The following is a 23,284-nucleotide window of genomic DNA, read 5'->3' as shown; positions in this document are numbered from 1 at the left end:
CATAATAAAAACCAATATATATTATCTGAATGAAGTTTGACTGTTTTCTGAAAGCATGAATGCAATTTTGGTCATTGTGGATTCTGTCTCCCAGCTCATTAACATATCAACATTTTGTTCTAATTCCAAAACCCCTCACAGTTAAGAAATTACACACACAGCCTCGTCTTGGCTTTTCTCTTCACAATCTTCAATCTAGTTTATTCCTAACTGAGGTTTGCAGCTTCTCTCACAGTTTGTGCACAAACTGCATTGTTTGTTACGTAGTTAACCATTTTGTCTAAGGAACCTATCAAAATGTTCTTTGTAATTTGCTCTTTGTATCTACAAATCTCACATAAATAGTAACACAAATAGGTATTGAAATCTACATTATATCTGTGCAGCAAAACATGCTTTGAAGACCAATATTTGCCAGGTTTGCTTTTTAAAGAATTTGTCTTTTGGAACTATCAAAAGTGCCGAACCCACCACGGTTCCATGTGTTAATATCCCCACAAAAATATCGCCCTAAAAAAATATCGCCATATTTTTGCAGCGATATTAAGGCATGGACTCTGCGGGGGACACCGCTGCAACCCCTGCATTATTTTTAAAGGAGCAGGGGACACCCATGCAACCCCTGCTCCCAAAAACCCCCAAAATGAACCCCCCCAAAAATATCACCTATGGCTGTTCCAGACGACCATACGGTGATATTTTTGGTGGGGATATGTAGTGATACCCCCATGGTTCCATGTGTTAATACCCCCGCAAAAATATAAAACAATGCAGGTTATACTGGAAAAACCCTAATTCACGCAAAAGTGGTTTCAGCGTTTGCTCTCAGTTTAGAAAAAAACAGGACAAAATAACAAAAAGTGAGCCAAGTCCTCGATTGGAGCATTACACAAAATGCCTGACTGTCACTATCATTTATCCAAGCTGCCACCACTGTTCTCAAAGGAAGACTATTAAAACGTGCCCTTATTAACGGGATGCACTGGGACGGATTCTCAACCCATAACAAATACTTTCGGAGGCCATGAGCCACAATGATTGCATGCCTCCTGTTTGAGGGCTTTGCCATCTCCAAATAATCCCTTTTCTCCAAGATATGCGAACGGAACCTCAGTGTCATAGCTCTAAGTACGCTATCCGACAACATATCTGACGGATGGGAGAATTGGGCTGCATTTAATTCCACTAGATTCATGTTTACATACCTCAGCCAGGGAATCCTCAGATTTACATATTTAAGTTCTAGATCTCTGATCAGCTCATGAGGCCATTGGGCCTTGACATTGCCCCAGAGACGGAGCCAATGAAATAGAGGCTGTGCTGAGATAAGGTCAGTAATGAACTCACAGCCTAGTTTTGAGTGAACCCCAAAATTAGGGTCCGCACAAACAAGTACCAACACTATTTTTTACAGGTTTATATCAAGTTAACATACATCACCCAACAAAATTGCTGTATTTTGTGCTACAGTTTGTGAGCTTGCAGGCCTGAAGTTGCTGATTCAATACTTGTGTCTGGATACTCACCCAGGGAAAAGGTATCAACACCTATCCATGATGCCTGTCATAATGACAGAGGCCTCACTTCCCATGTTTGAAGCTGGTTTTAGTCATTGGCACTGGATATAGGGCAGTAATCAAGTTACAGAGACTTCACTGGTCATGATTGGAGTCTGTCATAGGGACATCTTGCTCCACGTGCACTTTCCACGCAAGAGGAGATGCACTGCCCACATTTGGAACCTGTTATGCCCTAACAGTCTGCTCTGCCTTTGGAGTCTGTCTTAGTGAGGGAGGCTGCACTGCTAGTGTTTGGTTATTATCTAGTAAGAAAAGCTGCAGTGCATTAGGAGTCTTGAGTGGTTTCATAGGCAGCGCAGGTTATGTTGTGAGCCTTGGCTGCTCTGCACTTTGAGCCTTTCTTAGGAATGACGGTTGCACTCCTAATGTTGGGCGTGTCAGGCGTAGGAACAGAGGTTGCAGAGCTCATATTTAGAGTCTGCTGTGCCATCGGCATCACTACTTATGTTTGGTGTCTGTCCGAATGATAGAAGCTGCACTGTTTGTGTATGGAGTCCGCTCTGGTGAAAAATCGTGTACTGCTCATACCCTGGTCAATGCTCACGCCTGGTGTCTGTCCAGTGGCAGAAGCCGCACTGCTCCTGTTTGGAGCATGTCCCGGTGTCAGAGGCTACACTGATGATGGTAATTTTGCATTTTGAGTCTGGCCCAGTGGCATAGGTGCCAGTGGTTTTAACCACCTTAGATAGGTTGTCACTTACCAAGACTAGTGAGGTAGAGCGTGGCGCTGCCCAGGGCGCTTTTACAGCTTCGTCCATAATATGTGAACTTCACCTGTGGGAAGAGAAAGATATTTAGTATCCTTCAAGCATGAATACAGGTGCAAAAAATACTATCTACCAGACTGCATTTGGGACAGGTCTAATACCAAATTTCGAATGGATCAGAATATGGCTTTGGACCGCTTATGGGATCCTTTTAGAATACTTTAGGATTGGATATGCAGTTGTCACCCTCGTAATTCTGATGATCTATTACGCGCTCTGAGCCTCTTCGGGATTTTCCCCAAACAACGCTTTATAGTGAATATGTTGGACAAATACAGGCAGGTGCCAATTGTAGACATTACAACTACTGCTGTCATTGAGTGAGTGAGTCAAATACCTCTATTTCCGGAGCACAATGTCCTAAAAATTTGCAAATGAAATTGCATTTTACAGTCAGAAATTAGAACACAGTAATACAATTCCGATTACAGGGCCATAATAAAATTAACAGAAAAGAATATCAAGTACCAGATTAATATGATTGTAACTTACATACATCATTCATCTCTTAATTTACTAGATTTACCACTTTCATGGCAAGACAATAAATGGAGGTCTTTCTATGATATAAAGTTATAAATACAAAGGCCAGCCAAATTCTATGAGTCATCTATACCTTGAGCCTTCTTAATTATAAAAAGTGCAAGATCACGAAAGTGCAATAATGTCTAAACAGCAAATGTAATAATGCAGAAGCCATTACAAAGTTAAAATGATAAATATACAGTGCTACAAGAGCAAATGGATGAAGGCATCCAATTCCCATGTTCGTTGTGTGAAAGGCAAAGCGTACAATTTGCAATAGTGTTAAGGAAATAAGTTGCGAGCCGAAGTGTAATAAAAAGTAGTGCCGGTCTACATTCACGAAAGTTGACATTCTTCAGTTAAGGAATCGAGAAGGAAAAAGGAAATGAATAATAGATTGAGTGGCTGAAGGACCAAACGGCATATACTATCTTCAAGCGCAGTCCATGGCCAGCAGACCCATAAGTGTGTTAAGCTTAAGGCAGATAAACCAGAGCCTAGTAATTAGGTCCCCCTATGTTTTGAGATAGAGGGTTAAGCTAGATATGCCTGTAGCCCACCGGGATACATAATAATGTTAAATACTTTATTAGATGTCTTCCCCTATTCAAGCGGTTCCCCATTAGTTTTCGTGATGTCTTAAAAGGCACGGCTTAATTTTGGCAATCATGAGTTTATTAGGGTGTCCGGTCAAAGGTTGGAATACAAAAGGATCGAATGCCATAGGGTCGAGTCAATAGGACCTAAAACAAAAGGGTTGACATTTTTTTTTAAATATATATTTTTTTGGGGTTTCCGTATAGGAAAAAAAAAGTGGTTTTTACCACAAAAAAGGGGGTTTGGAGAGGGGACTCCCCAAAAAAAAAATCCCCCCAAAAAAATCGACCCTTTTGTTTTTGGTCCTTTTGATTCGACCCTTTTGATTTGAAACTTTGATTAGTACATTAGGTTGATCAAGGCAGCCTGTTGCATTAATCTGTTTAAGTTGGTTAAGTAAGTGATTGATCCGCAGCACAACGTATATAATCATCATTAATTATAAACCAGCATAAAGTTGCTTAAAGATTCAGGTTCAAACCTCCTGTGAAATAGCTTAAGCCTGGTTGCTTTTGGACAGAGTATCACATTGATGTGATCCGCAAACTCATTAGGCACTTACAGCATGTAGTCTGGTTCACTTGTAACTTGTCCCCGCGGTTGAGGCCCTAAACACCATAGACATACCGTGCCACTGACTTGACTTTAGCCCTCAGACATCGTAGAATGAGTTTGACAGGTGGAGCCTTGTAGGGTTTGGTAAATCTAAAAATGCCCCTTTGCCTGCAGCATACTGACTGATTGTTAAATCTTAGTTAGATCTGAGCATACCAATGGCTACTGCTTTTTGGGATTTAAGAAGACCATCGCTGGCCACTTTGCCACAATAGCTTTTAACCCTAAACCATTCATATGCTCCTTATATGCAAATATTGAGGTGTGCAAACAAGTAAGACACTCCTTGGCGTATGATGAAATAGGCATACACAAATCCCCGACAATTGCCTTAAGATTTGCTAAAATGCTACACAAAGAATTGGCAAAAAAGATGTAAAAGTCGTGGAGCCACTGCACAGTTCTGTCTAAATCCACATTCGACACTCAGTGGTGGTTACAAAACCCTGTCTCAAGTATCAAATGACTGCAGAGTTGTTAGCATAGCGTGCCATCAAAACCCTGAGTAGGCCAACCGGGATATCCTGCTACAGTAAAACTGACCATAGTTTCCCCCGATTGACAGAGTCAAAAGCTGGGGCAAAATACATAAAGGCAAAATACAATGGGCCTCATTACACGGTAGGCGGTAGGGACATACCGTTACCGGTAAGGGATTACCGGTATCGGTAAATCCCCTCCCCAATCACGAACCGGACATACCGCTATTAGCGGCACCGCAAAGTACGGTGGCACTATTAGCGGCAAGTCCGTGAGCGCGCGGCCCCTCAGACCGGAAATAGCGGCATAGCGCTAATATCACGGCATCACGAGCCATGCGTACATGGCAATACCGGCATGTAGTAGACCCAAAGAACCCTTACCGGCAAGGCGCTAATACCGGCATCGCGAACCACACGTTAAAAGAGCACAGCAGAGTTCCCACCTGCCACAGGTGGACAAAATCAGCACAGGTGGAGGCAATGGAGACTGGCAGCACAAAAGAGCACACCACACCCCTCCCCACACCAAGATGGATGCAATACTAGCAGCATTACATGGGCTAGAGGACATGATTGCTGTGCAGCAGCTACAACAACAGGCAGCACAGAGGAGACGCAGGAGGAGGAGGAGGAGGGCAAGACAGGCGCAGCAAGCACCACCAGTGCACCTAGTGATACCACAGAGGCAGCCACCAATACCCAGGATCAGAGCCAGTCCAGTCAACCTAACCCCTGAGCAGATACACACCCTGTACCGTCTGGACTGGGATACCATCACCACCATAGTAGACATGATATACAACGACATTGTGAGTCTCATTGACATCCGTACTGCCATCCCCCCTCTACTGAAGGTAGTAACAGTGCTCCACTTCTTGGCCACAGGCACCTACCAGCATACGGTAGGTCAGATGCATGGCATATCACAACCAGTATTCTCACGCACACTGAACCAGGTGCTCGATGCCCTCCTGCAGCACACAAGTCAACACATATACATGCCACGGACTGCCCAGGAGATCTCCAACACCAAAGTTGGCTTCCATTCACTGGCAGGCATCCCAAGTTGCATCGGGGCCATCGACTGTACCCATGTAGAACTGCTGGTCCCACATGCCAATGAGGTAGTGTACCGTAACAGAAAGCAATACCACTCCATCAATGTCCAAATGGTATGTGACTCCAATAAGATCATCACACATTGCTGTGCCCGATATCCCGATTCAACCCATGATGCAATGGTCCTGCGGAACTCGACAATACCACGATACATGGAGCGACATGCTGGACAACGTTCGTGGCTACTTGGTGAATAGCAGGCCGACCACATGTCAGTGTGATGTGGATTGTGAGTGGGGGGGGGGTGATGCATACTCCAACTGTGCGTGAATGGGGGGGGGAGATGCATACTCCAACTGGGCGTGAATGGGGGGGGGGGAGATGCATACTCCAACTGGGCGTGAATGGGGGGGGGGAGATGCATACTCCAACTGGCCGTGAATGGGGGGGGAGATGCATACTCCAACTGGGCGTGAATGGGGGGGGGAGATGCATACTCCAACTGGGCGTGAATGGGGGGGGGGGAGATGCATACTCCAACTGGCCGTGAATGGGGGGGGGGGAGATGCATACTCCAACTGGCCGTGAATGGGGGGGGGGGGAGATGCATACTCCAACTGGGCGTGAACTTGTGTCATGAGAAGAATGGACATACATATTTGCATCACTGTACAGTGAGGCAGCCCACAATGGACCAGAGACAAAACCACATGCCGGAAGTGAGTGCCACGGCAAACATATCAATCCATTACGCCAAACAGGCCATTCCAAACAACATGCACACCGCACAACACACCATTCCCCCATTACACAAATCAGCAACATGCATATCAAAATCACAACTGAAATGTACGCTGAACAACATCAGAAATGGTCCGCGCACATGAGTGCATACAAATGGATCCCCTGTAGCCATTGTGGTGAGGCACACCCGTACCCCACCACAGAATTGCCATCAAACAGCATGGGGACATCAACTAAGGAATGGCAGTGTACTAGCAGTGTGGCACTAACGTTGCCAGGGCCAGGAAACACAAATCACTTAAACTCTGGCGGGACATGGCAATCCCTGCTGTATGCATGCATGGTGCATGTCCACTTGCAAGGACCACCTCACCTTCCCACATTGCAGTTACCCTGATTGCCATGCGTGCTTGGATCAGTGGATGTCGTTGAATATGCAATGTTTGTTTGTGTGATATGTGCACGCTCCACATTATGTAGACACTTACACATACCCATTGTTGCACCCATGCAGGTGATGCAGGTTATCCCCTGAAGAGGTGGCTCCTTACCCCTGTGCGGAACCCACAGAACAGGCACGAAGAGGACTACAATCATGCACACACCCGTACCCGCGTGGTGATCGAGCAGACATTCGGCCTATTGAAGGAACGCTTCCGGTGCCTCAGCAGGTCGGGCGGGGCACTCCTGTACGGGCATGAGAAGGTGGCCAAGATCACCATGGCATGTGTCATGCTTCACAATATGTGTATCAGACGGAATGTGCCAATGCCCCCTGACATAGAACTGCGACCACCGTCTGAGGATGATGACGGGGATGAGGATGGAGGAGAGGGGGCTGCAGGTCATGCAGGTGGCGATGCCCATGAGGGACGTGCTGTGCGGCAGCACCTGATAGACCATTGTTTCTGATGCACATGGATTAGGAGGGTGCAATTGGTGTTCAGCTCAGGGCACGGGGTGTATGGAGGACATAATCACAGTGCACCCTTCAACAATAAAGCACACATACACAATTATCAATGTCCAGTCATGTGATTATCCATGCCATTACGTGTGTATTGAGCATTATGACATTCAAACGTGCATGTACCCTCCACCCCAACAACCCTCACCCCCCTCCCCCCACAACTCCCCCAAACACTCTCCCCCCCTCCCCCCACAACTCCGCCGAACACCCTCACCCCCCTCCCCCCACAACTCCACCGAACACCCTCACCCCCCTCCCCCCACAACTCCACCGAACATGGTGTGCACATCAGTGCTGCATTAGTTCCCAAGTGTCAACAGGGACAGGCTGGCCCTACTTCCCTCCTCCACTACCACCATTGGGGGGTTGTGAGTCTGACCGCCGCAAGGACCGGCTGGACCTGCGCAGGATGGTTGTCTGGTCGGAGCTAGTAGACGAGGGCGTGGCTGGTTGATCTGCTCCCTGTGAGTGACGCATGCTCTCCATCGCCTCAGCAATGCGCGTTAGGACCTGCCTCACAGCGGCCATCTCGTCACATAGGCGCGTCGTGTTGCTGTCCATGGCAGCTTTCATGTCCCTTGACAACACCCGGATCTCCTCCCTGGTCGAGGCAGCCTCGCTCACTTGCCGGGCAACCAGGGCATTGAGCTCCTCCTGGCGCTGGCGTATCAGGCTCATGGTGTCGTCTGCGGCCCTGCCCCTGTTACTCCTCGGCGCAGCTTGCTGCATGTGGCCGACATCAGGTGAGCTCGCCACGGGACTGAATGACCCATCCATTGCATCTCCGGCATGCACCTCATGGATGCTGCCATTGGATGTGTTGCATGGGCTGTGGAGTGGGGACAGCTGGGGGCTGGGTGTACGCTGCCCTTCCGGTGTCGGACATGGGTCGTCCACATCACTCATAGGTGCCTTGGCTGCTGCTTCCCCAACGGAGCTATTGGCTGCGGACGGCGTGCCTTCTGGCACTGGCTCCTGAGTGGTGGGGGTGGGTGGTGGGGGTGCTGCCACAGTGTCGGATGGCATTTCGACCCTTGGTGTGGTCGTTGCGTGGGTGGCTTTTGAACGCTGGGCCACTCCAGATATCCCAGTGCCCCTCGATGTACTGGGCCTGGTGCCTGCATCCTTTCCCTTGGCCTGCTTTTTGGGTGGTGGGGCCTGCGTTGCAGAGTCCAGCTCCTCACTGTCAGATTGTGACCCTGTGGGGGAGCAAGACAGGGATAACATCAGTGATGGGTCAACGTGCATCATGCATATGTTGTTGTTGCTGCAGTTCTTTGGATTTGGACATCTACTTTGGGCCTGCAGGTTGTTGGCCAGATGGGTGGGTCATCCGGACATGTGTCAGGGTGACACGTGTGTGAGGTGCTGCATGCATGTGGTTGTGTGGGGATGTGCAGGGCATATATGCAGGGTTTTGTACATGTGTGTGTGTGATGACCCCATCCATTAGCTGATTCCCAATTCACATTTGGGGGAGGGACTCATGCTTGGCATTGCTGTGTCTTGCGTGGTCACTCACCTCCGTCTGACGTTGTTGCCACACCACACTCCATTCGGCCCACTCCCTCGATGGATTCTATGCCAATGGTGCTGGCACATGTCTCCTCCCACTCCTGCATCTTCATCGGGGATCCACCTCCGCCTCCTGTGCCCATGGCCAGATTCCTGTTGGCCGATAAAATGCTGCGTACACGGAGGCGCAGATCATCCCACCGCTTGCGCACGTCCTTTACGGTGCGGGGGGTGGAGCCCACCGCACTGACTTTCTGCGCCACCTCAGCCCAGATTTCCTTTTTTCTCAGGAGTGCCGGGCGCCGCATGTCGCTAGCGAACACTACGTCTGCATTTGCAGCCAGGGTGTCTGCCAGCATTTTCAATTCCTCGTTTGAGAAGCGTTCTTTGCGCTGGCGCGCATCGGCTTTCTTTAGGGCCTTGGGCATTGTTTGTTCTTCTGGGATGTGGTTTTGCCAGTCGTGGTGTTGCTGCAGGTCCTGAGTGCAGGGGATGGCAATGGATTGTGTTTTTAAAGATGGCCGCCGGGCTCTTTCCCGTTCCGGTGCGATGACGCTATTTCCGGTTCCGGTGTTTTACGGTGACCGCTAATAGCAGTGACCGCTAACAGCGGTGACCGCTAATAGCGTGCAGCATGAGGGCGGAGGTGCTATCAGCACTTTGGTCGGAGCCGGTAAGGTGCTTTTCCGCCATGGCGGTAGGGTCATTTACCGGCATGGCCCTATGCGCGTGTCCGCTAACTCGTAATGGAACGCTATTAGCGGTCTCCTGCGATGGCGGACACGCTAATAGCGCCATGACGGTAAATCACATTTTTTAGCGCCTACCGTGTAATGAGGCCCAATGCCTCTTTCTTAATGAAAACCAATTCGACAGCAGTCAAATGTAAATTGGGGCCCTGGTGCATAGTGCCTAGTCCTTCCTGACAACCTAGTTTGGAGAGTGCTAACATGCTATTGTCATCCACCCATTGTTGCAAATGATTTAATACGATTGTCCCAGGCAGCAAGTAGATATAGCAGGTTGTGTCTATGGGTAGTTAAACAGGTGTGTCTATGTTTTTTTTCTGAATATCCGGTAGGAGGCCTCTGCTGGTCAGGCAGCGATGGGCGATTGAAAGGGGTTTGAATTTGATTATTTCCCAGATGGGGAGCAAGTGGACTGATCTCTTGGCTTCCGAAATATGGTCGGATTTACTCAGGTCCAGTGCTGCTCGAAGAGCATTGTTTTGAATAACTTGGAGCCTTTTCAAGTTCTTTTCAGAGGTGCCGCCACAAAGTAAGGCGTTACAGCAATCTTGCTTGGACCCCACACAAGCATGGTATCGTACAAAAATGTCACCCTCATTTCTGTGCCCCCGCAGTCACTGCGACTTTGGAGGCGCACAAAATGAGGGTGACTTTTACTGCGCCCAAGCAGAGCAGGGGTTGCGGGGGTGTCCCCTGCTCTTCATGGGTGCAGTAATGGGGCCTGGGGTTTCGGGGGTGTCCCCCGCCTACCATTTAGGAAAGTGGGGGACACGTAAGAAAAAAAAAAAGAAAAAAAAGCACACTGCAGCGCCAGCTCTAACCCACGTTAGTGGGAGGAGCTGACACCGCAGGGTTCGCAGAGTGCGGGCGGCACACGCAGTAGTGTGCTGCCCTAAAGGTAAGTGGGGTGGGGGGGTTGGGAGGGGAAATGCAGGCCAGAGGAAGCGGGCACAGTGATCCATATGATCACTGCGCCGCGCCGTATCTGCCGTTGGCATTTTCGGCATCGCTGTTGCGGGTGGCGCAGTGATCACATAGATCCCACAAGCACAGGCCACAGTGAGACGGTTAGCAGTGGAGAGGAAAGGTCTACTCGCTCGTATGAGTTTTGTGGCGTAGGATGTTGTAGAGGTGATGTTGTTAATTTGGCGGGTCATACAAGTAGGGTATCCAGGTAAATGCCCAATGTTTTTACTGAGGTAGAGACAGGGATCTTGTGGCCATCTATGATGAAGAAACCATACGCAGGGTCAAGGCTTGCAAGATGGGCTGGGAGGCTGACTAGAAGGACTTCCGTCTTCTTGTCATTCAGACAGAGGCTCTGCTGGGACATCCAGGTTTGGATTATCTCATAAACAGTGTTAACAGTAGTGCAGTCATGGTAATAGGCACCTGTTAGTGGGATGAGAATATGTGTGTCCTCACTGTAGTTCGTGATGGAGATACCCAGTGAGTCAAGGTGGTTGAATAGCAGTTTTGTATAAAGGTTATAGAGGGTAGAGGAAACACAAGAACCTTGCAGGACCACCTATAATAGATGTCACGGGAGCTGCAACCTCGCCTGCAAAGAATCTGGATGTTCGATTTTCAAGGAAGGAGGAGTTTCAACTGGCGGCTTCTGGTGAGAAGCAGGCTACTGAGGTCAGATGGTGTCATAAAGTTTTGTGGTTCACAAGATTGAATGCCCCTGAGAGATCAAGTAATTACAGGATGGAGAGCTTTCCTGCGTTGTTGGAGTTGTCCAGTTCATTCTTTAAGTCAAAGAGGGCAGTTTCTGTTCCATGTCTGGGGTGAAAGCCAGAATGGCGGGGAATGAGGAGGAGGTGTTCTTCAGAAATGCCTGGATCTTTTGACTTTATTGAATATGGGGAAGATAAATAGCCTTTCTCGAAGAATAAGACATTTTGAGTGTTAATAGCCGTCATTGGAGTATTATTTTGCGATGGAAAATGTTTTTGGTTTTGAAAGGCCCAAAGATCTTCTACATCAGATGGTAGTAGGCAGAAAAAGTGAGGGGAGAGACATATTCTGAGATTTTTACCAAGGTTTACATGCATGTAATGCAGTGCTTTGATCATCTTATCTAAGAGTTGTGAATCTACACCATGAGGTCGTTAGCTTGCAAAGCCGTTAGAAGCAGTACAAATGAGATGCTTGAATTTACATATTTAAAGCAATCCAGTTTTTGTGTGCTTTCCCACACAAGTGCAAAGTGCTTACGAAAATGGAGGCCTGGTGAACTTGAAAACATGAATATTTCTGTTGCCATGCAGGGATTAATGATTTAAAAGGAAGTGGAAGGATGTTTTATGATGATTCGTTTTCCAGGTACAATTACATTACTGGAAAACTGTACAACAAAAATAAAAGTTTTCAAACCTTGACTGCTTGTTCTGAAAGCCCAATGCCGGCTAACTCAGGTGGTTGTAACACTTAACTGTACATTTTGTTTTAAAAAAAGGACTTCACACTACTATGCATAGTGTTTGGTCAGTTCGTGTAGGCATGGGCAAATGCTGTGTGATTTCTTTCTCTTGGAAAGGGTTTATATTTACCAGCCCCTACAAAAGATTGAACAATACTTTACCATGGAAGATAACCATGGAAGCTAACTGATGGGATAGACTTCAAAGGTCACCACAGTGAGACACGAAACCCATGTCGTTGGTTTTCTGCTCTTGGTGTTCTTCATTACTCCACTTCTCTTCCTCATCTCAGTGTTGTAAAAAGGCTGTGGGGGTACATAAGCTACAGTGTTTGTTGTTCCCATATTGTTGCAGGAAGATGAATGTATATGAGTTCCAGCATCTACTGTCCTAGTGTTACTAATGGAAGGGGAACATCCATAAGTCCCTGGACTTTGTTTCTTATACAAGGAGGGGAGGATGGACATACCTCCCAATACATGTTAACATCCTCCTTTGACTAGAACATGGAGTTGGTTTGTTGCTTCCAAATATATTAACTGCTCTATCCATCCCTCTTTCTTGTCTTAGTGGTAAAGGGGGAGACATTCACATAAGGTTGGTGACCAGTAAGTAATGGGGATTCTTTTTCCACACCACAAGATGCCATAAAGGAATGGGGAAAAGACAAATATGTGTTGTCAAGGAATCCAGGCAAAGATTATTCTGGTTCAACATTCTTACTCTACCGTCCTGGAGTTTTCCCTCTCCCACGTGGTCCTCCCACAGATAGCCACCCCCAGAGTCAAAGTCAGGTAGCCTTTGCCTTTCCTTGGCCACATAAGAGAAGTTTCCCTCCAGGGGAAGAGTGGCAACATCGCTAGATTTGTCACATATCCCAGTAACAAAAATATAATCGATAGCGGATTTGTCACGATGCCCATGGAAAGTGAAATGATTATATTGGTTAAAATGCGATTTAATAGCTAATTGAAGCAATTCAATATATAGGATAATATATTTCCTCTGTTCCTATGATCTGGGGCGTTCCTATACCTTCCACTCTTTGCAGGTGGGCTGAAAAATGTTATGTATCCATCCAGGTGGGGGTGTTGGCAAAGCACATGTTTCCTGTAATAGTACACAGTTATGGCAATTAAGTTCACAATCTGCAAGTATGACAATGTCTTAGCAATACCACAATTGCTCCAGGATAATGACAAAAGTAAGTTATTAGGTGCACATTTCCCATCAGCTGACTGACTGATTGATGTCAATCAGAGGTTTTGACCGATTGTTTAATAGCCTGTAGTACATGTTGGAGGGTGGCATGGTCTAAGATGGGACAATTCTTCAAAGAATGGGACAATAAACCGATCTGAGTCTCTTCGGCTGTAGAACTGTAGCAACTCCATAATGTATTCACCTGTATAATAGACATAAAACACAACTCTGTATTCATGTCAGCAATCAAATTGACTGTATTGAAAGCAAAACCTTTATGGCATATGTGCAGCGCATGTCAGGTGACCAGATATATAGCACGATCACTTAACAAAATACCACACGATAGATGTAGGAATAAATCATTAACAATATTGGGTTTCCTTTACAAAATCTTTAACAATATATTTTATGATGAAGTTGTAATATTTCCTGATGTATGATCTGCAGTACAGTGGGAATTAGTGTTAAGATGTTTTCACCAGTATCCAATGTTCATTTAATTTCTCAAGTGTATGTTAAAAAAGCTGTGATGTAACAATGTATTATCTCTAAGGAAAATAGTTAAAATAAATATGTGATTTACTGCTACTGACTGCAGGTGATATGCTGTTAACAAGTAAGAATTTGTTTAAAAAGCTATGTGAAATTATACATTGAATATAATATCTAATTCTGTTTGAAAATGATGCAGGTCCTGTCCAAACCCTTGCAGACTGAATTTCGGTGTTCTTTGTGCACCAGCGGCTCTCAACCCCAGAGGATGCTCTGGCTGGATTACCCATCAAAGATGCTCAGTTCAAGGTGGCCATATCCCTGCTGCTTTACAATTCAAATTATTGGATTAAAAAAAAAAATTAAAGCACAAGGAGCAACTGATCAAAAGTGCAGGATCGCTATGGCAACACTGATGGTTTCAGTCCTCATGTGCAGACTAACTATAATATAGTGCCTCTTCGAAGGCCAAGTCCTTACATTCCATGCAAATCTTTGACATCTATTCAGCAACTGAATGCTGATCAATGAGACCGCTGAGGTGAGGGTATAGCTGACTCAAGGCTGCTGCTCTGCAATACATCAGCGCAAGTAGCAGAGTAAGTACAAGCTGATCCTGAAACGTGTTTTTGTATTCTTGAACTTACACAAGAGCTAACAAACACCTGAGCTGCACTCATGGAAGTTTGAATGCAGCCACCTGTCGGTGGCAGAAGTGAAAGTGTTGTAGGGGATGACAATGCAATATAATTACTGTTAAAAACATTGGATAGGCAAGACAAGCACAGTTCATCAAGGGCAAGTCATTTAGTTACTATGGAGGCCCGCTGCCCCACCAGGGCTCCTAAATGCTTAGAAGGCACCCACAAGGCAAAGTTAAATCAATTTTATCAGGTTGTGCAGGTCTCTGGCATTTCCCTACCATGGTACCCACGATTGCACACAGCTCATGCAATCTCACCAAAGATTTTATGCTGCCCCTACTTGACAAACTACAGTCAGAGCAATTACCCCACTCAGATCCAGCTGCCCTAGCTGATCTATACTCCAGAACAATGAAACAGGCAGTTGACACCATTGCCCACCTTGCTCCATGCAAAACCAAACCGACAACACACCTGAACCTGTGGTTCACTCCAGACCTATCAGCGATCCTCTATAAAAAAGGCAAAGCTGAACCCAAATAGAGAAAAGCACCCTCTGAGACTCACAACGTGCTGTTTAACACATCAGCCAAGATATATAACCAAGCCATACTACATGCTAAGCCACCACATATAACACAAGAATCGACAATGCCAAATCTAACACACAAGAGATCTTCTCCATCCTCAGAGAATTGGAATTCCCACTTCCCCTCCAATCAACTTCACCAAAGACGAGGCCTTGTGTACTAAGATACAAAATGCCCTCCTTAACAAAAATCTCCAACTTTCACAAAAAAATCAAAGTGAACCTGTTCACTATCAGCACCAACCTCATTCTGCCAACCTCGTCCAGCCCCCCACCTCTGTGCCAGACCAACCCCCTTTCACTTCAACCTTGTCATCCCAACTGAGGTCTCCTCTATCATGAAAGGCCTGAAACCATCAATATGCAAAGGAGATGCATGCCCAGCCACCATCATCAAGGACTGCTCGGACCCCTGATCCCTTTTATCACCATATTTATCAATGCCTCCTTCTTCTCTTGTCTGGTCCCTACCAACCTCAAGGATGCCTGGGTACTATCCTTACTCTAAAACCATCCTTGGACCCATCTACCCCTACCAACTACTGCCCAATCACCACAGTCCCCTTCCTCCTCAAGATCCTAGACAGAGCCCCATACCTCCACATCCAACAATACCTGTAAGCAAATCATATCCAGGGGGTGCAGCAATCAGGGTTCCGTCCTGGGTGCAGCACAAAATCATCCTTGCTTGACCTAAAGAACCAGCTCCACGAGATCAAGGGTGCTGGGAAACTAACCCTATCACTACTCCTAGAACTCTCAGCTGTGTTCAGCCTAGTCAACCACAAGATCCTTTGGCAACACCTCACAACGTCAGCCAACTTCTTGACTGAGGCAACAACCTGTATAGCATTCTTCCTGAAGGATAGAACTATCAGAGTTTTTGCTGAAAACACTAATGCCCCCCCCGGCTCATGTGTCTCTCCTACACTTTCCAACATTTTTACCAAACCACTTCTCAATCTCCTAGACTCAATTGGTATATCATACACCAATTACATGGACAACATCCAAGTCCGCCTTCACCTTACAGGCGATCACGATACTGAATCTGACAAATTAAACCCTGTCTATCAGCCCATTCAGGCATGGATGGCCACTCACTGTCTTAGTCTGAACGACCAAAAAACAGAACTCCTCCTCAGGGGATCTCAGGCTGTGCAGAAAAGCCTCAACCAGTGTTGCGCCACCTTTAACATTGACGGCATCCCAATCCATGTCTACCCACCAGTGGATACATTGGGAGTCTATCTGGATGCCTCTCTGACCCTTAGTCGGCAAGTTAATGCCATTGACTCCACCGCTGCCCACACCACCAAACTTATCAATGCCTGTAGACCGTTCCTTTCCACTGACCGCTGCCTCACAATTGCCCGAGCAGTCACTGGCACCAGACTTGATTACTGTAATGTTCTGTTTGCAGGCACCACATCCCGAAATATCCAAAAGATGCAAGTCCTCCAGAGCAGTTAATGCACTTAACGCAGCACTTAACATTCCCACGCAAACTCACATCTCTGCAGCGAGAACAAATGGCCCTTGATTCGCAGTAAGAGATCAGATCACCTTTAAAACGCTGATGATCACTCACAGGTGCCTCTCTAACTCTGCCCCTCACTACCTCTCACAGAAGATCACTAAAGCCCTAAAAAAGAGACCAACCAGAACTGCCTACACTCACTGTCTCATCATGCCCAAATTTAGATGGTCCAATGCTGGCGGTACTAGTTTCCCAGTCTTGGCAGTGAACTTCTGGAACGCTCTATTACCTGCCCTGAGAGCTGAACAATCCTACTGGACCTTTCATAAACTCTTGAAAACCTGGCTCTTTACAGAGGGTAGCAACTAAGTGGCACATCCCATCCCTTTCTGACATTTCTGAAACCATGTCCTTATAACTTGTAACGTAACAGCACCTTGATGCTCATGTAAAAATAAATCAACAAATAAATAAAACGCGTTGTTAATGGGACTCCAGAGTAAGACCACAAGGGTGCAGAAAGTTGGCAAGCCCTCTTAGAAAACAGATGCAGCCTCAGAAGAATAACATTAAGAGAGGGACATAGCCATTCTCAAGAGCAAGTTGCAGCTGAGATTTCAGGTGCAGCTACAAGGAATTGTAGTGATCGACACTGCAGCGTGCACAGGTTAAGGACATTGGTATGGAGTAATTTAAGAACCCGAACCCCAATCTTGCTCCCATAAAAACACAAGCCACTGTAAGCATATTCACTTTCAGTGGTGCAGTCTCCCTAAAAGGAGTATTCCAGGAACAAAGCCATTAAGTCAGAAAGGGAGAAGCAAGTTTTACAACACATGAGTCGTCAGAGTCGCACTACTCAGCTGAACAACCACAGAGGACTTTTCATTGGTACACATTTTGACAATGATATTTACCAAGATGGGTAAAAGGACATACCACGGGAATTTGAGGATCTTTACAAAGGTGTGTGGGTTTTACCTCCTAGGAGGTGTGGCTGCACATAGATGAAACACTTCTTCTGGCAACACCCAAGCAACAATTCCATCCTTTCCAAATATCCGCAAAGGTGGAGCAGGAGCTGAAGCACTAATGAAACATTGACAAAACTATAATTTTGTGTGTCCCTGCCTACTGGGTCTCCCTGATAATGAGTATGTAGAAGCCACAGCTTTGCATGGACAGGAGGGTAGCAATAATGGCAATCAAAGCGAAACAGCATCTAACAGCTAATGTAGCTGACATTGTTGCTGTCCTTTACTTTACTTTATTCAATTTATAACACGCAGCCATGAACCCTGGGGCGTGAGGGCACGATACATGACAAACAAAAACATAAAACATAAAGGAGGAACGATGGAGCAAAGAGAGGAAGGAGATCAGTACATTAGGATGTAGAAGTACCCGGGCAGCCTAAGTGAGTACAAAAATGACCAGTTCGTAGAAGAGATGGGTCTTGAGGGTCTTCTTAAAGGAGGTGACCGAGGATTGCTGACGAAGCATGGATGGAAGCAAGTTCCAGAGTTTAGGAGCTGCAATATAAAAATCCCCATCCTCCACCTTCTTTTTGCAGCACGGTAGAGATAGCAAATTCTGGTTGCAGGACCTAAGGACCCTGGAGTTAGATTTGTCTAGGAATTGATCCAGCAGGTAATTGGGCATTATACCAGGCCTGCATTTAGAAACAATTGGGAGGATTCTAAATCTAACGCGGGCTTCGATCCTCACCAGTGGAAAGCATTTTACCAACCCAGACCTTAACGCAGACTCAACCAGACCCCATTGCATCCTGAATTGAGGTAAATGATACTTTTTTTAATGAACATTGGACTATATTGCTACAACGGCATCAGCTGGTGGATCTCCTCTCCCAATGAGAGGTGAAACACCACAATCATCTACAGCCGGCTTGAGCTCCCTAAAGCAGTGACTCCATGGTTGACAATTTAGCGAAATAGAAAAAATCATTCAACGCCACAATGAATGCTTTTGAAGCCAATATTACTATTTCATACTTCATCTAGACACAGGAAACAGAGCTGGTTGTTGATGCCCAGCTCTGCACCTGGGGCTGTCCTGGTACAAAATTATGAGTATGGAAAACCCTGCTTGCATTCTGCCAAATCGAGCAGAGGTTCTCACTAATTAGAAGGCCCTTGCTGTGTTGTGGGGCTACAAGTCTTTTCATATTTCTGTCTATGGTCAACCATGCACAACGAGATTAAACCTAACATCTCTGCTCCCCTTCTTCTTAGGTACCAAACCAAGCTAGCCTGTGACAATAGAGAAGTGCTTTGAGTTCCACATAGTATATAAGCAAGCGAAGAACAAACTTAACAACTAACCTCTCTCACGACACCTAAGAGCTGCTACAGCTCAGGTGTAACAGAAAGTACAAGGACATTATAAATACTGTAGACTCATTGTCAACCATGCTATATCCTAATTCTTACCAATAGAGAAAATTGCACCACAATTTATGACGGTTAAGTGTCAGGCAGGCAGGCTTTAGCATTACATTTTGTGAAAGCATGAACTTTCCTCAAATAGTGGTGGCCAAGCAATCTTTGGTCAGGAGTGTCGCTCTGCTTGCTCATGCCAGACATATGAAAAGGCTTACCTTCTTTAGAAGGCTTAATTTGTCCTTGTTTTGGACATAAAGAAAGTCAATTATTGTGCAAATGACACATTTTCAAAGTGCATAAGTTCCTGGCTAAAGAATGGAACTGGGCATATATTCTATCAAGGGAGGACAGAGATCCTTGCGTGACACTGTCACCTGGGCTTTCTAAACACGGATTGTAAAACATTTTTAAAAGAAAAATGTTGGAACTCACACAATGTGTTCGCAAGCGGGTAGATGACCATGAAAACACAGCATCAGAGTCTAAAGACAGAGCTCCCTTTGCCAAAATTGTTCACATGATTTTTTTGTATTTGAGAACAAGTTCTAAATATTGTTGCAGGGTTTTGTAAATGGTGGTAATAGTTATGCCACATATTTTCCTTCATTGATGTCTTTACATTCTGCAAACAATATTCTGGGAAAAAAGTGCTATTGGTCAGGAAAATTCATTTTTTTGTTTGTTTTTAAAGAAAATCCTAACATGAACAGCATAGACTGACCGGCAGGCCATTTCCAGCTTCTTGAGCAGATGTATTTTTTTAGATTTAATATTCGATGACTGAACAGCTCAGTATTTGTTTTTGGTTATGCCAAGATTTTGAAGCTTGCAGAGGGTGCAATGTAATTGATTAGCATTAGCGATTAGCAGGGATGTTGCTACGTCTAGAAAAGATACAGGGCTACACTAATGTTGGGACTTGGGGCAAGCTATCCTTTTGGTTGTAGCCCATGAGCTTCCATCCGGAGCTACAACCAAATGGCCCGGGGCTATAGCCCCCTCAGCCCCACCTAGCAACGCCTCTGCTCAAGCTATTGGGATACAGTAAATGTTGTACTTGGTTCCACTGGGTTAGGACTTTTGGCTGATCATCCAGCGCCAAGGTTAGTATTCATTCTGTGATCAATGCCCATTTACGTTGTTGTGTACTTCGTGATTAGGATTTGGTGTGCCAGAGACAGGATTGTAGTGTTCATTTAAAAGTAAGTAATCTCAAAATGATCTGACCTAACCATTCGAATCACAGAGTAAGGGGACAGTCTCATCTAAGGAGAAGATACAATCCAGACTATGATCCTTGTCATGCATTGGTTAAATCCTGCAAACCTCTAGCATAACAAATGTGTTTGACGTTCAATGTGCCAGAGTTCAATGAGCTAGAGAGCTCCTCGCCTTAATTTCCCAAATTGTTTTAAATATTACAGCAAGCGTCCACCTACTTGCTTAAACACCTCCACACATTCTGCGCCGGCTTTTTTTGCAATCAGTCAGCCTTATGAAACAGATTTTGCAAAAATCATTTAAATCCAAGGGGAAGCTCTCTCAGTCCCTTGTCAGGCAAAAGAAACAAAACGGCAAGCACAAAATGGCGGTCCTGGTTTAAGGATCAAAAATACTGGCAAAACTTCTATGTTCATTACATTTTTCTGCCCAGCTGGCGTTTTCTCTAGCTCCGTCCAAGTGGAGTCTTGACTTCCCCCTCACCCTCGCAAGCAAGATCGAGACGCCCAACTGTTTGCCATTCTGTGGAAGCTGTCTTGCACCACTGCTGGCGATTTGGCAATTCACCAGCACTAAATGTGCACGCTTAGTTCACCCAAGTGCCAAAAGGTGAATCAGTTAACAGTTTGTGCAATAAAATAATCATGCTCACCCCCACACTCACTCAGCATGTCCTCTGTTTGCACACACCCCCCTTATACAATAACTTGAATGATTTTTATTTCACTCAGTTACATGATATGATATGATAGTTTTTTTATATAGCGCCTATACACAATGTGTTTCAAAGCGCTTCAAGGCAAGGGAGGGAACAAGGGAAAATACAATGACATTTTTACAGGCCATGAACAGTAAGGATGTGAAATTAACTATTATACTCGGCCTGACAACATTTCAGATAGTGCAAGAGCTAAGACATAGATAAGGAAGGGAGGGAGAGAGTGGGAAGGAAATGGAAACAGACAGGCGACTACCGTACTAGGCCTGACGACATTTCTGGTAGAGCTGGAGAAAAACAAAAGGTGAGGGAGAGGGGTGCAGAAAGGGAGGGGAGGAACAAAACAAGCGACTATCACACTAGGCCTGACAACATTTCAGATAGTGCTGGAGGTGGGGTGGGGAGGAAAAAAACAGTAATGGGAGGGTGGAGGAAACAGACGAGGTTGCTATTATATTAGGTCCAGAGACAATTCTGATAGAGTAAGTGCATAGAAGAAAGTAAGGGGAGGAGATCGGAAAAGGGAGAAGGGAAAGGAGGAGCGAACAGAGAGTAAGCAGTCAAAAAGAGTGGAGAAGCAAGAGTGGACATGCTCATTCACATTCATTCACTTGCTCAATCCCTCCATCACTAGTTTGCTCAGTCATTTATTTGGTTGCTCACTCACTTAGTAACTCAGTCACTCATTTACTTGCCGGAGCATATCCACTTACTTGCATGTCATTGGTCTTCGTGCTGTGCTGTGTCATGGTTACTGAGACTGTGACCCCTCTCTTCATAGACCACTTTTTGGCTCCTTTTGGGACTTTGCGAGTTCGAGAACGAGGGGTAACTTTGACTTTCGCTCCAGGGCATCTCTGAATGTGAAACGAGGTGGATCCTGGTGGGGCGGAACTGGAAGGCAGGAATATTTTAGGAAACAATACTTTAAATTCATCCTTGTGCATAATAGATCTAAAATATACTTAGTGTCACACCTCTCACCACACAGTGCCATATAGTCTTTCAGGTTTAACACTTGGTTTTCCAAGATTTGGATGGTCATAGGTGGTCACTTTTACATCACATGTTTTGTTTAAAACTTCAAGTGTTACAATCATTTCATATAGTGTTACACGATTTATCAAATGTGGTCCTCACTCCACATAGAGTAGGCTGATCATACAGGGGTGATCCTCACTTCATTGAACACCTATGGGACCTACAGATGGAAACCCATACACTTTGTGGTGCTAGATGGCCCATTTGGGGTGACCATCACTCCTACAACTTCTTGACCAGTGACCAGTATTGGTAGATGGTCCTTTAGGGAATAGCCCTAATGCTCGATAGTGCTAGACGGTCCTTCAGAGGCACCCTTAATTCTACATTTTTGTAGATCTATTTTTTTCATGGAACACCAGTATGTGATAACCTTTGGTCATCCTCAGCCAATTTTCAATGACTAGATTATTTTCTGCATGTGGCAGGTTCATCAGCCTGTGTTCAATTAATAATTTCCTTCCTGTATGTTATATGTTCTAAGCCTCAATATGTCATCAGTCAATATATTCCTTCCTATAAGTGTTAGGTTCTGGTCGGCTTCAGTCTGTCTTCAGTGGCTAGTTTCCTTTCTATGTGTGGTAAGTCCTGATTGGCCTCATCATGTCTTCAGTGACATCTGTCCTATGTTACATGTTCTGGGTACTCAGTCTGTTGTCAGTGAACAGTTTCTTTCTTATATGTTGTAGGTTCTGGGAGACCGCAATCCGTCTTCAGTGTCTAAATTCCTTTATATATATGCTAAATTCTGGTCAGCTCCGGTCTGTCTTTGATGAATAGATTTCTTCCTTCCTATATGTGAGAAGGTCTGGTTACCCTGAGGTTTCCTTCAGCATACATATTTTTCCCTATATGTGCTACACTCCGTGTTATTTAATGGAATTACGACTGTAATTTCAATACTGTTTCCCGCAATAATTAACAAAATGTGAATAATCTCACCTTGACAGATCGAGTAGACCGCCAGAGAACAACCAAGTGCAGCCGTGAAAGCTACCCTAGGACAGCCCTGTCCTCTCCGACCCGGAGTGGGATTAACCAGGGGAGAGAACAGGGTCGCCAGGGAAACCCTCGATGGGGAAGAAAACCCTGGTAGAATCTGGAAGTGTTGTGGATCCGGATGGTTGATGAATGTCTTCTATGAGTGGCTGTGGAAGCTGGGCAGGAAGGCTTCGTCTGGATGAACAAAGGAAAATGGTCAGAGTAGTTGCGTAAAGAAGGGAATGGGAAGTGGAAATTAAATGGCACAGTAAAAGGGTTCTCACCAGCGGAGTGAAGGAGAGGATGATTGATTTAGGGCTTCGAAGGAGAAGAGATCGGGAGATGAGAGCTCTAAAAGAAATAATACTTGGGTCAGAATCTGAATCGGGAGAGACGGAACGGAATTCTGATTTCATGGCACTTACAGCTATCGGGTGTTTCAGCAAGGATGAAATCAGGGTTGGCGTAATCGTGACGC

General features: G+C 45.6%; 1 protein-coding gene across 1 annotated transcript in view; it reads right to left on the bottom strand.

Moving 5' to 3' along the window:
- The window catches only part of LOC138473213 (protein-arginine deiminase type-3-like), a 211,800-nt gene that overhangs the window by 65,892 nt on the left and 122,624 nt on the right, over window positions 1–23,284 (bottom strand). The window contains exon 3 of the mRNA XM_069611781.1: window positions 2,282–2,354. Coding sequence (XP_069467882.1) covers window positions 2,282–2,354 — 73 coding nt within the window. The remainder of the gene's footprint in view (window positions 1–2,281; window positions 2,355–23,284) is intronic.

This window comes from Ambystoma mexicanum, chromosome 8 (genome assembly GCF_040938575.1).
Source record: "Ambystoma mexicanum isolate Mex_15411 chromosome 8, UKY_AmexF1_1, whole genome shotgun sequence".
NCBI lineage: Eukaryota > Metazoa > Chordata > Amphibia > Caudata > Ambystomatidae > Ambystoma > Ambystoma mexicanum.
The sequence above is the reverse complement of the archived record's forward strand: the minus strand, read 5'-3'. Positions and strand labels throughout refer to the sequence as shown.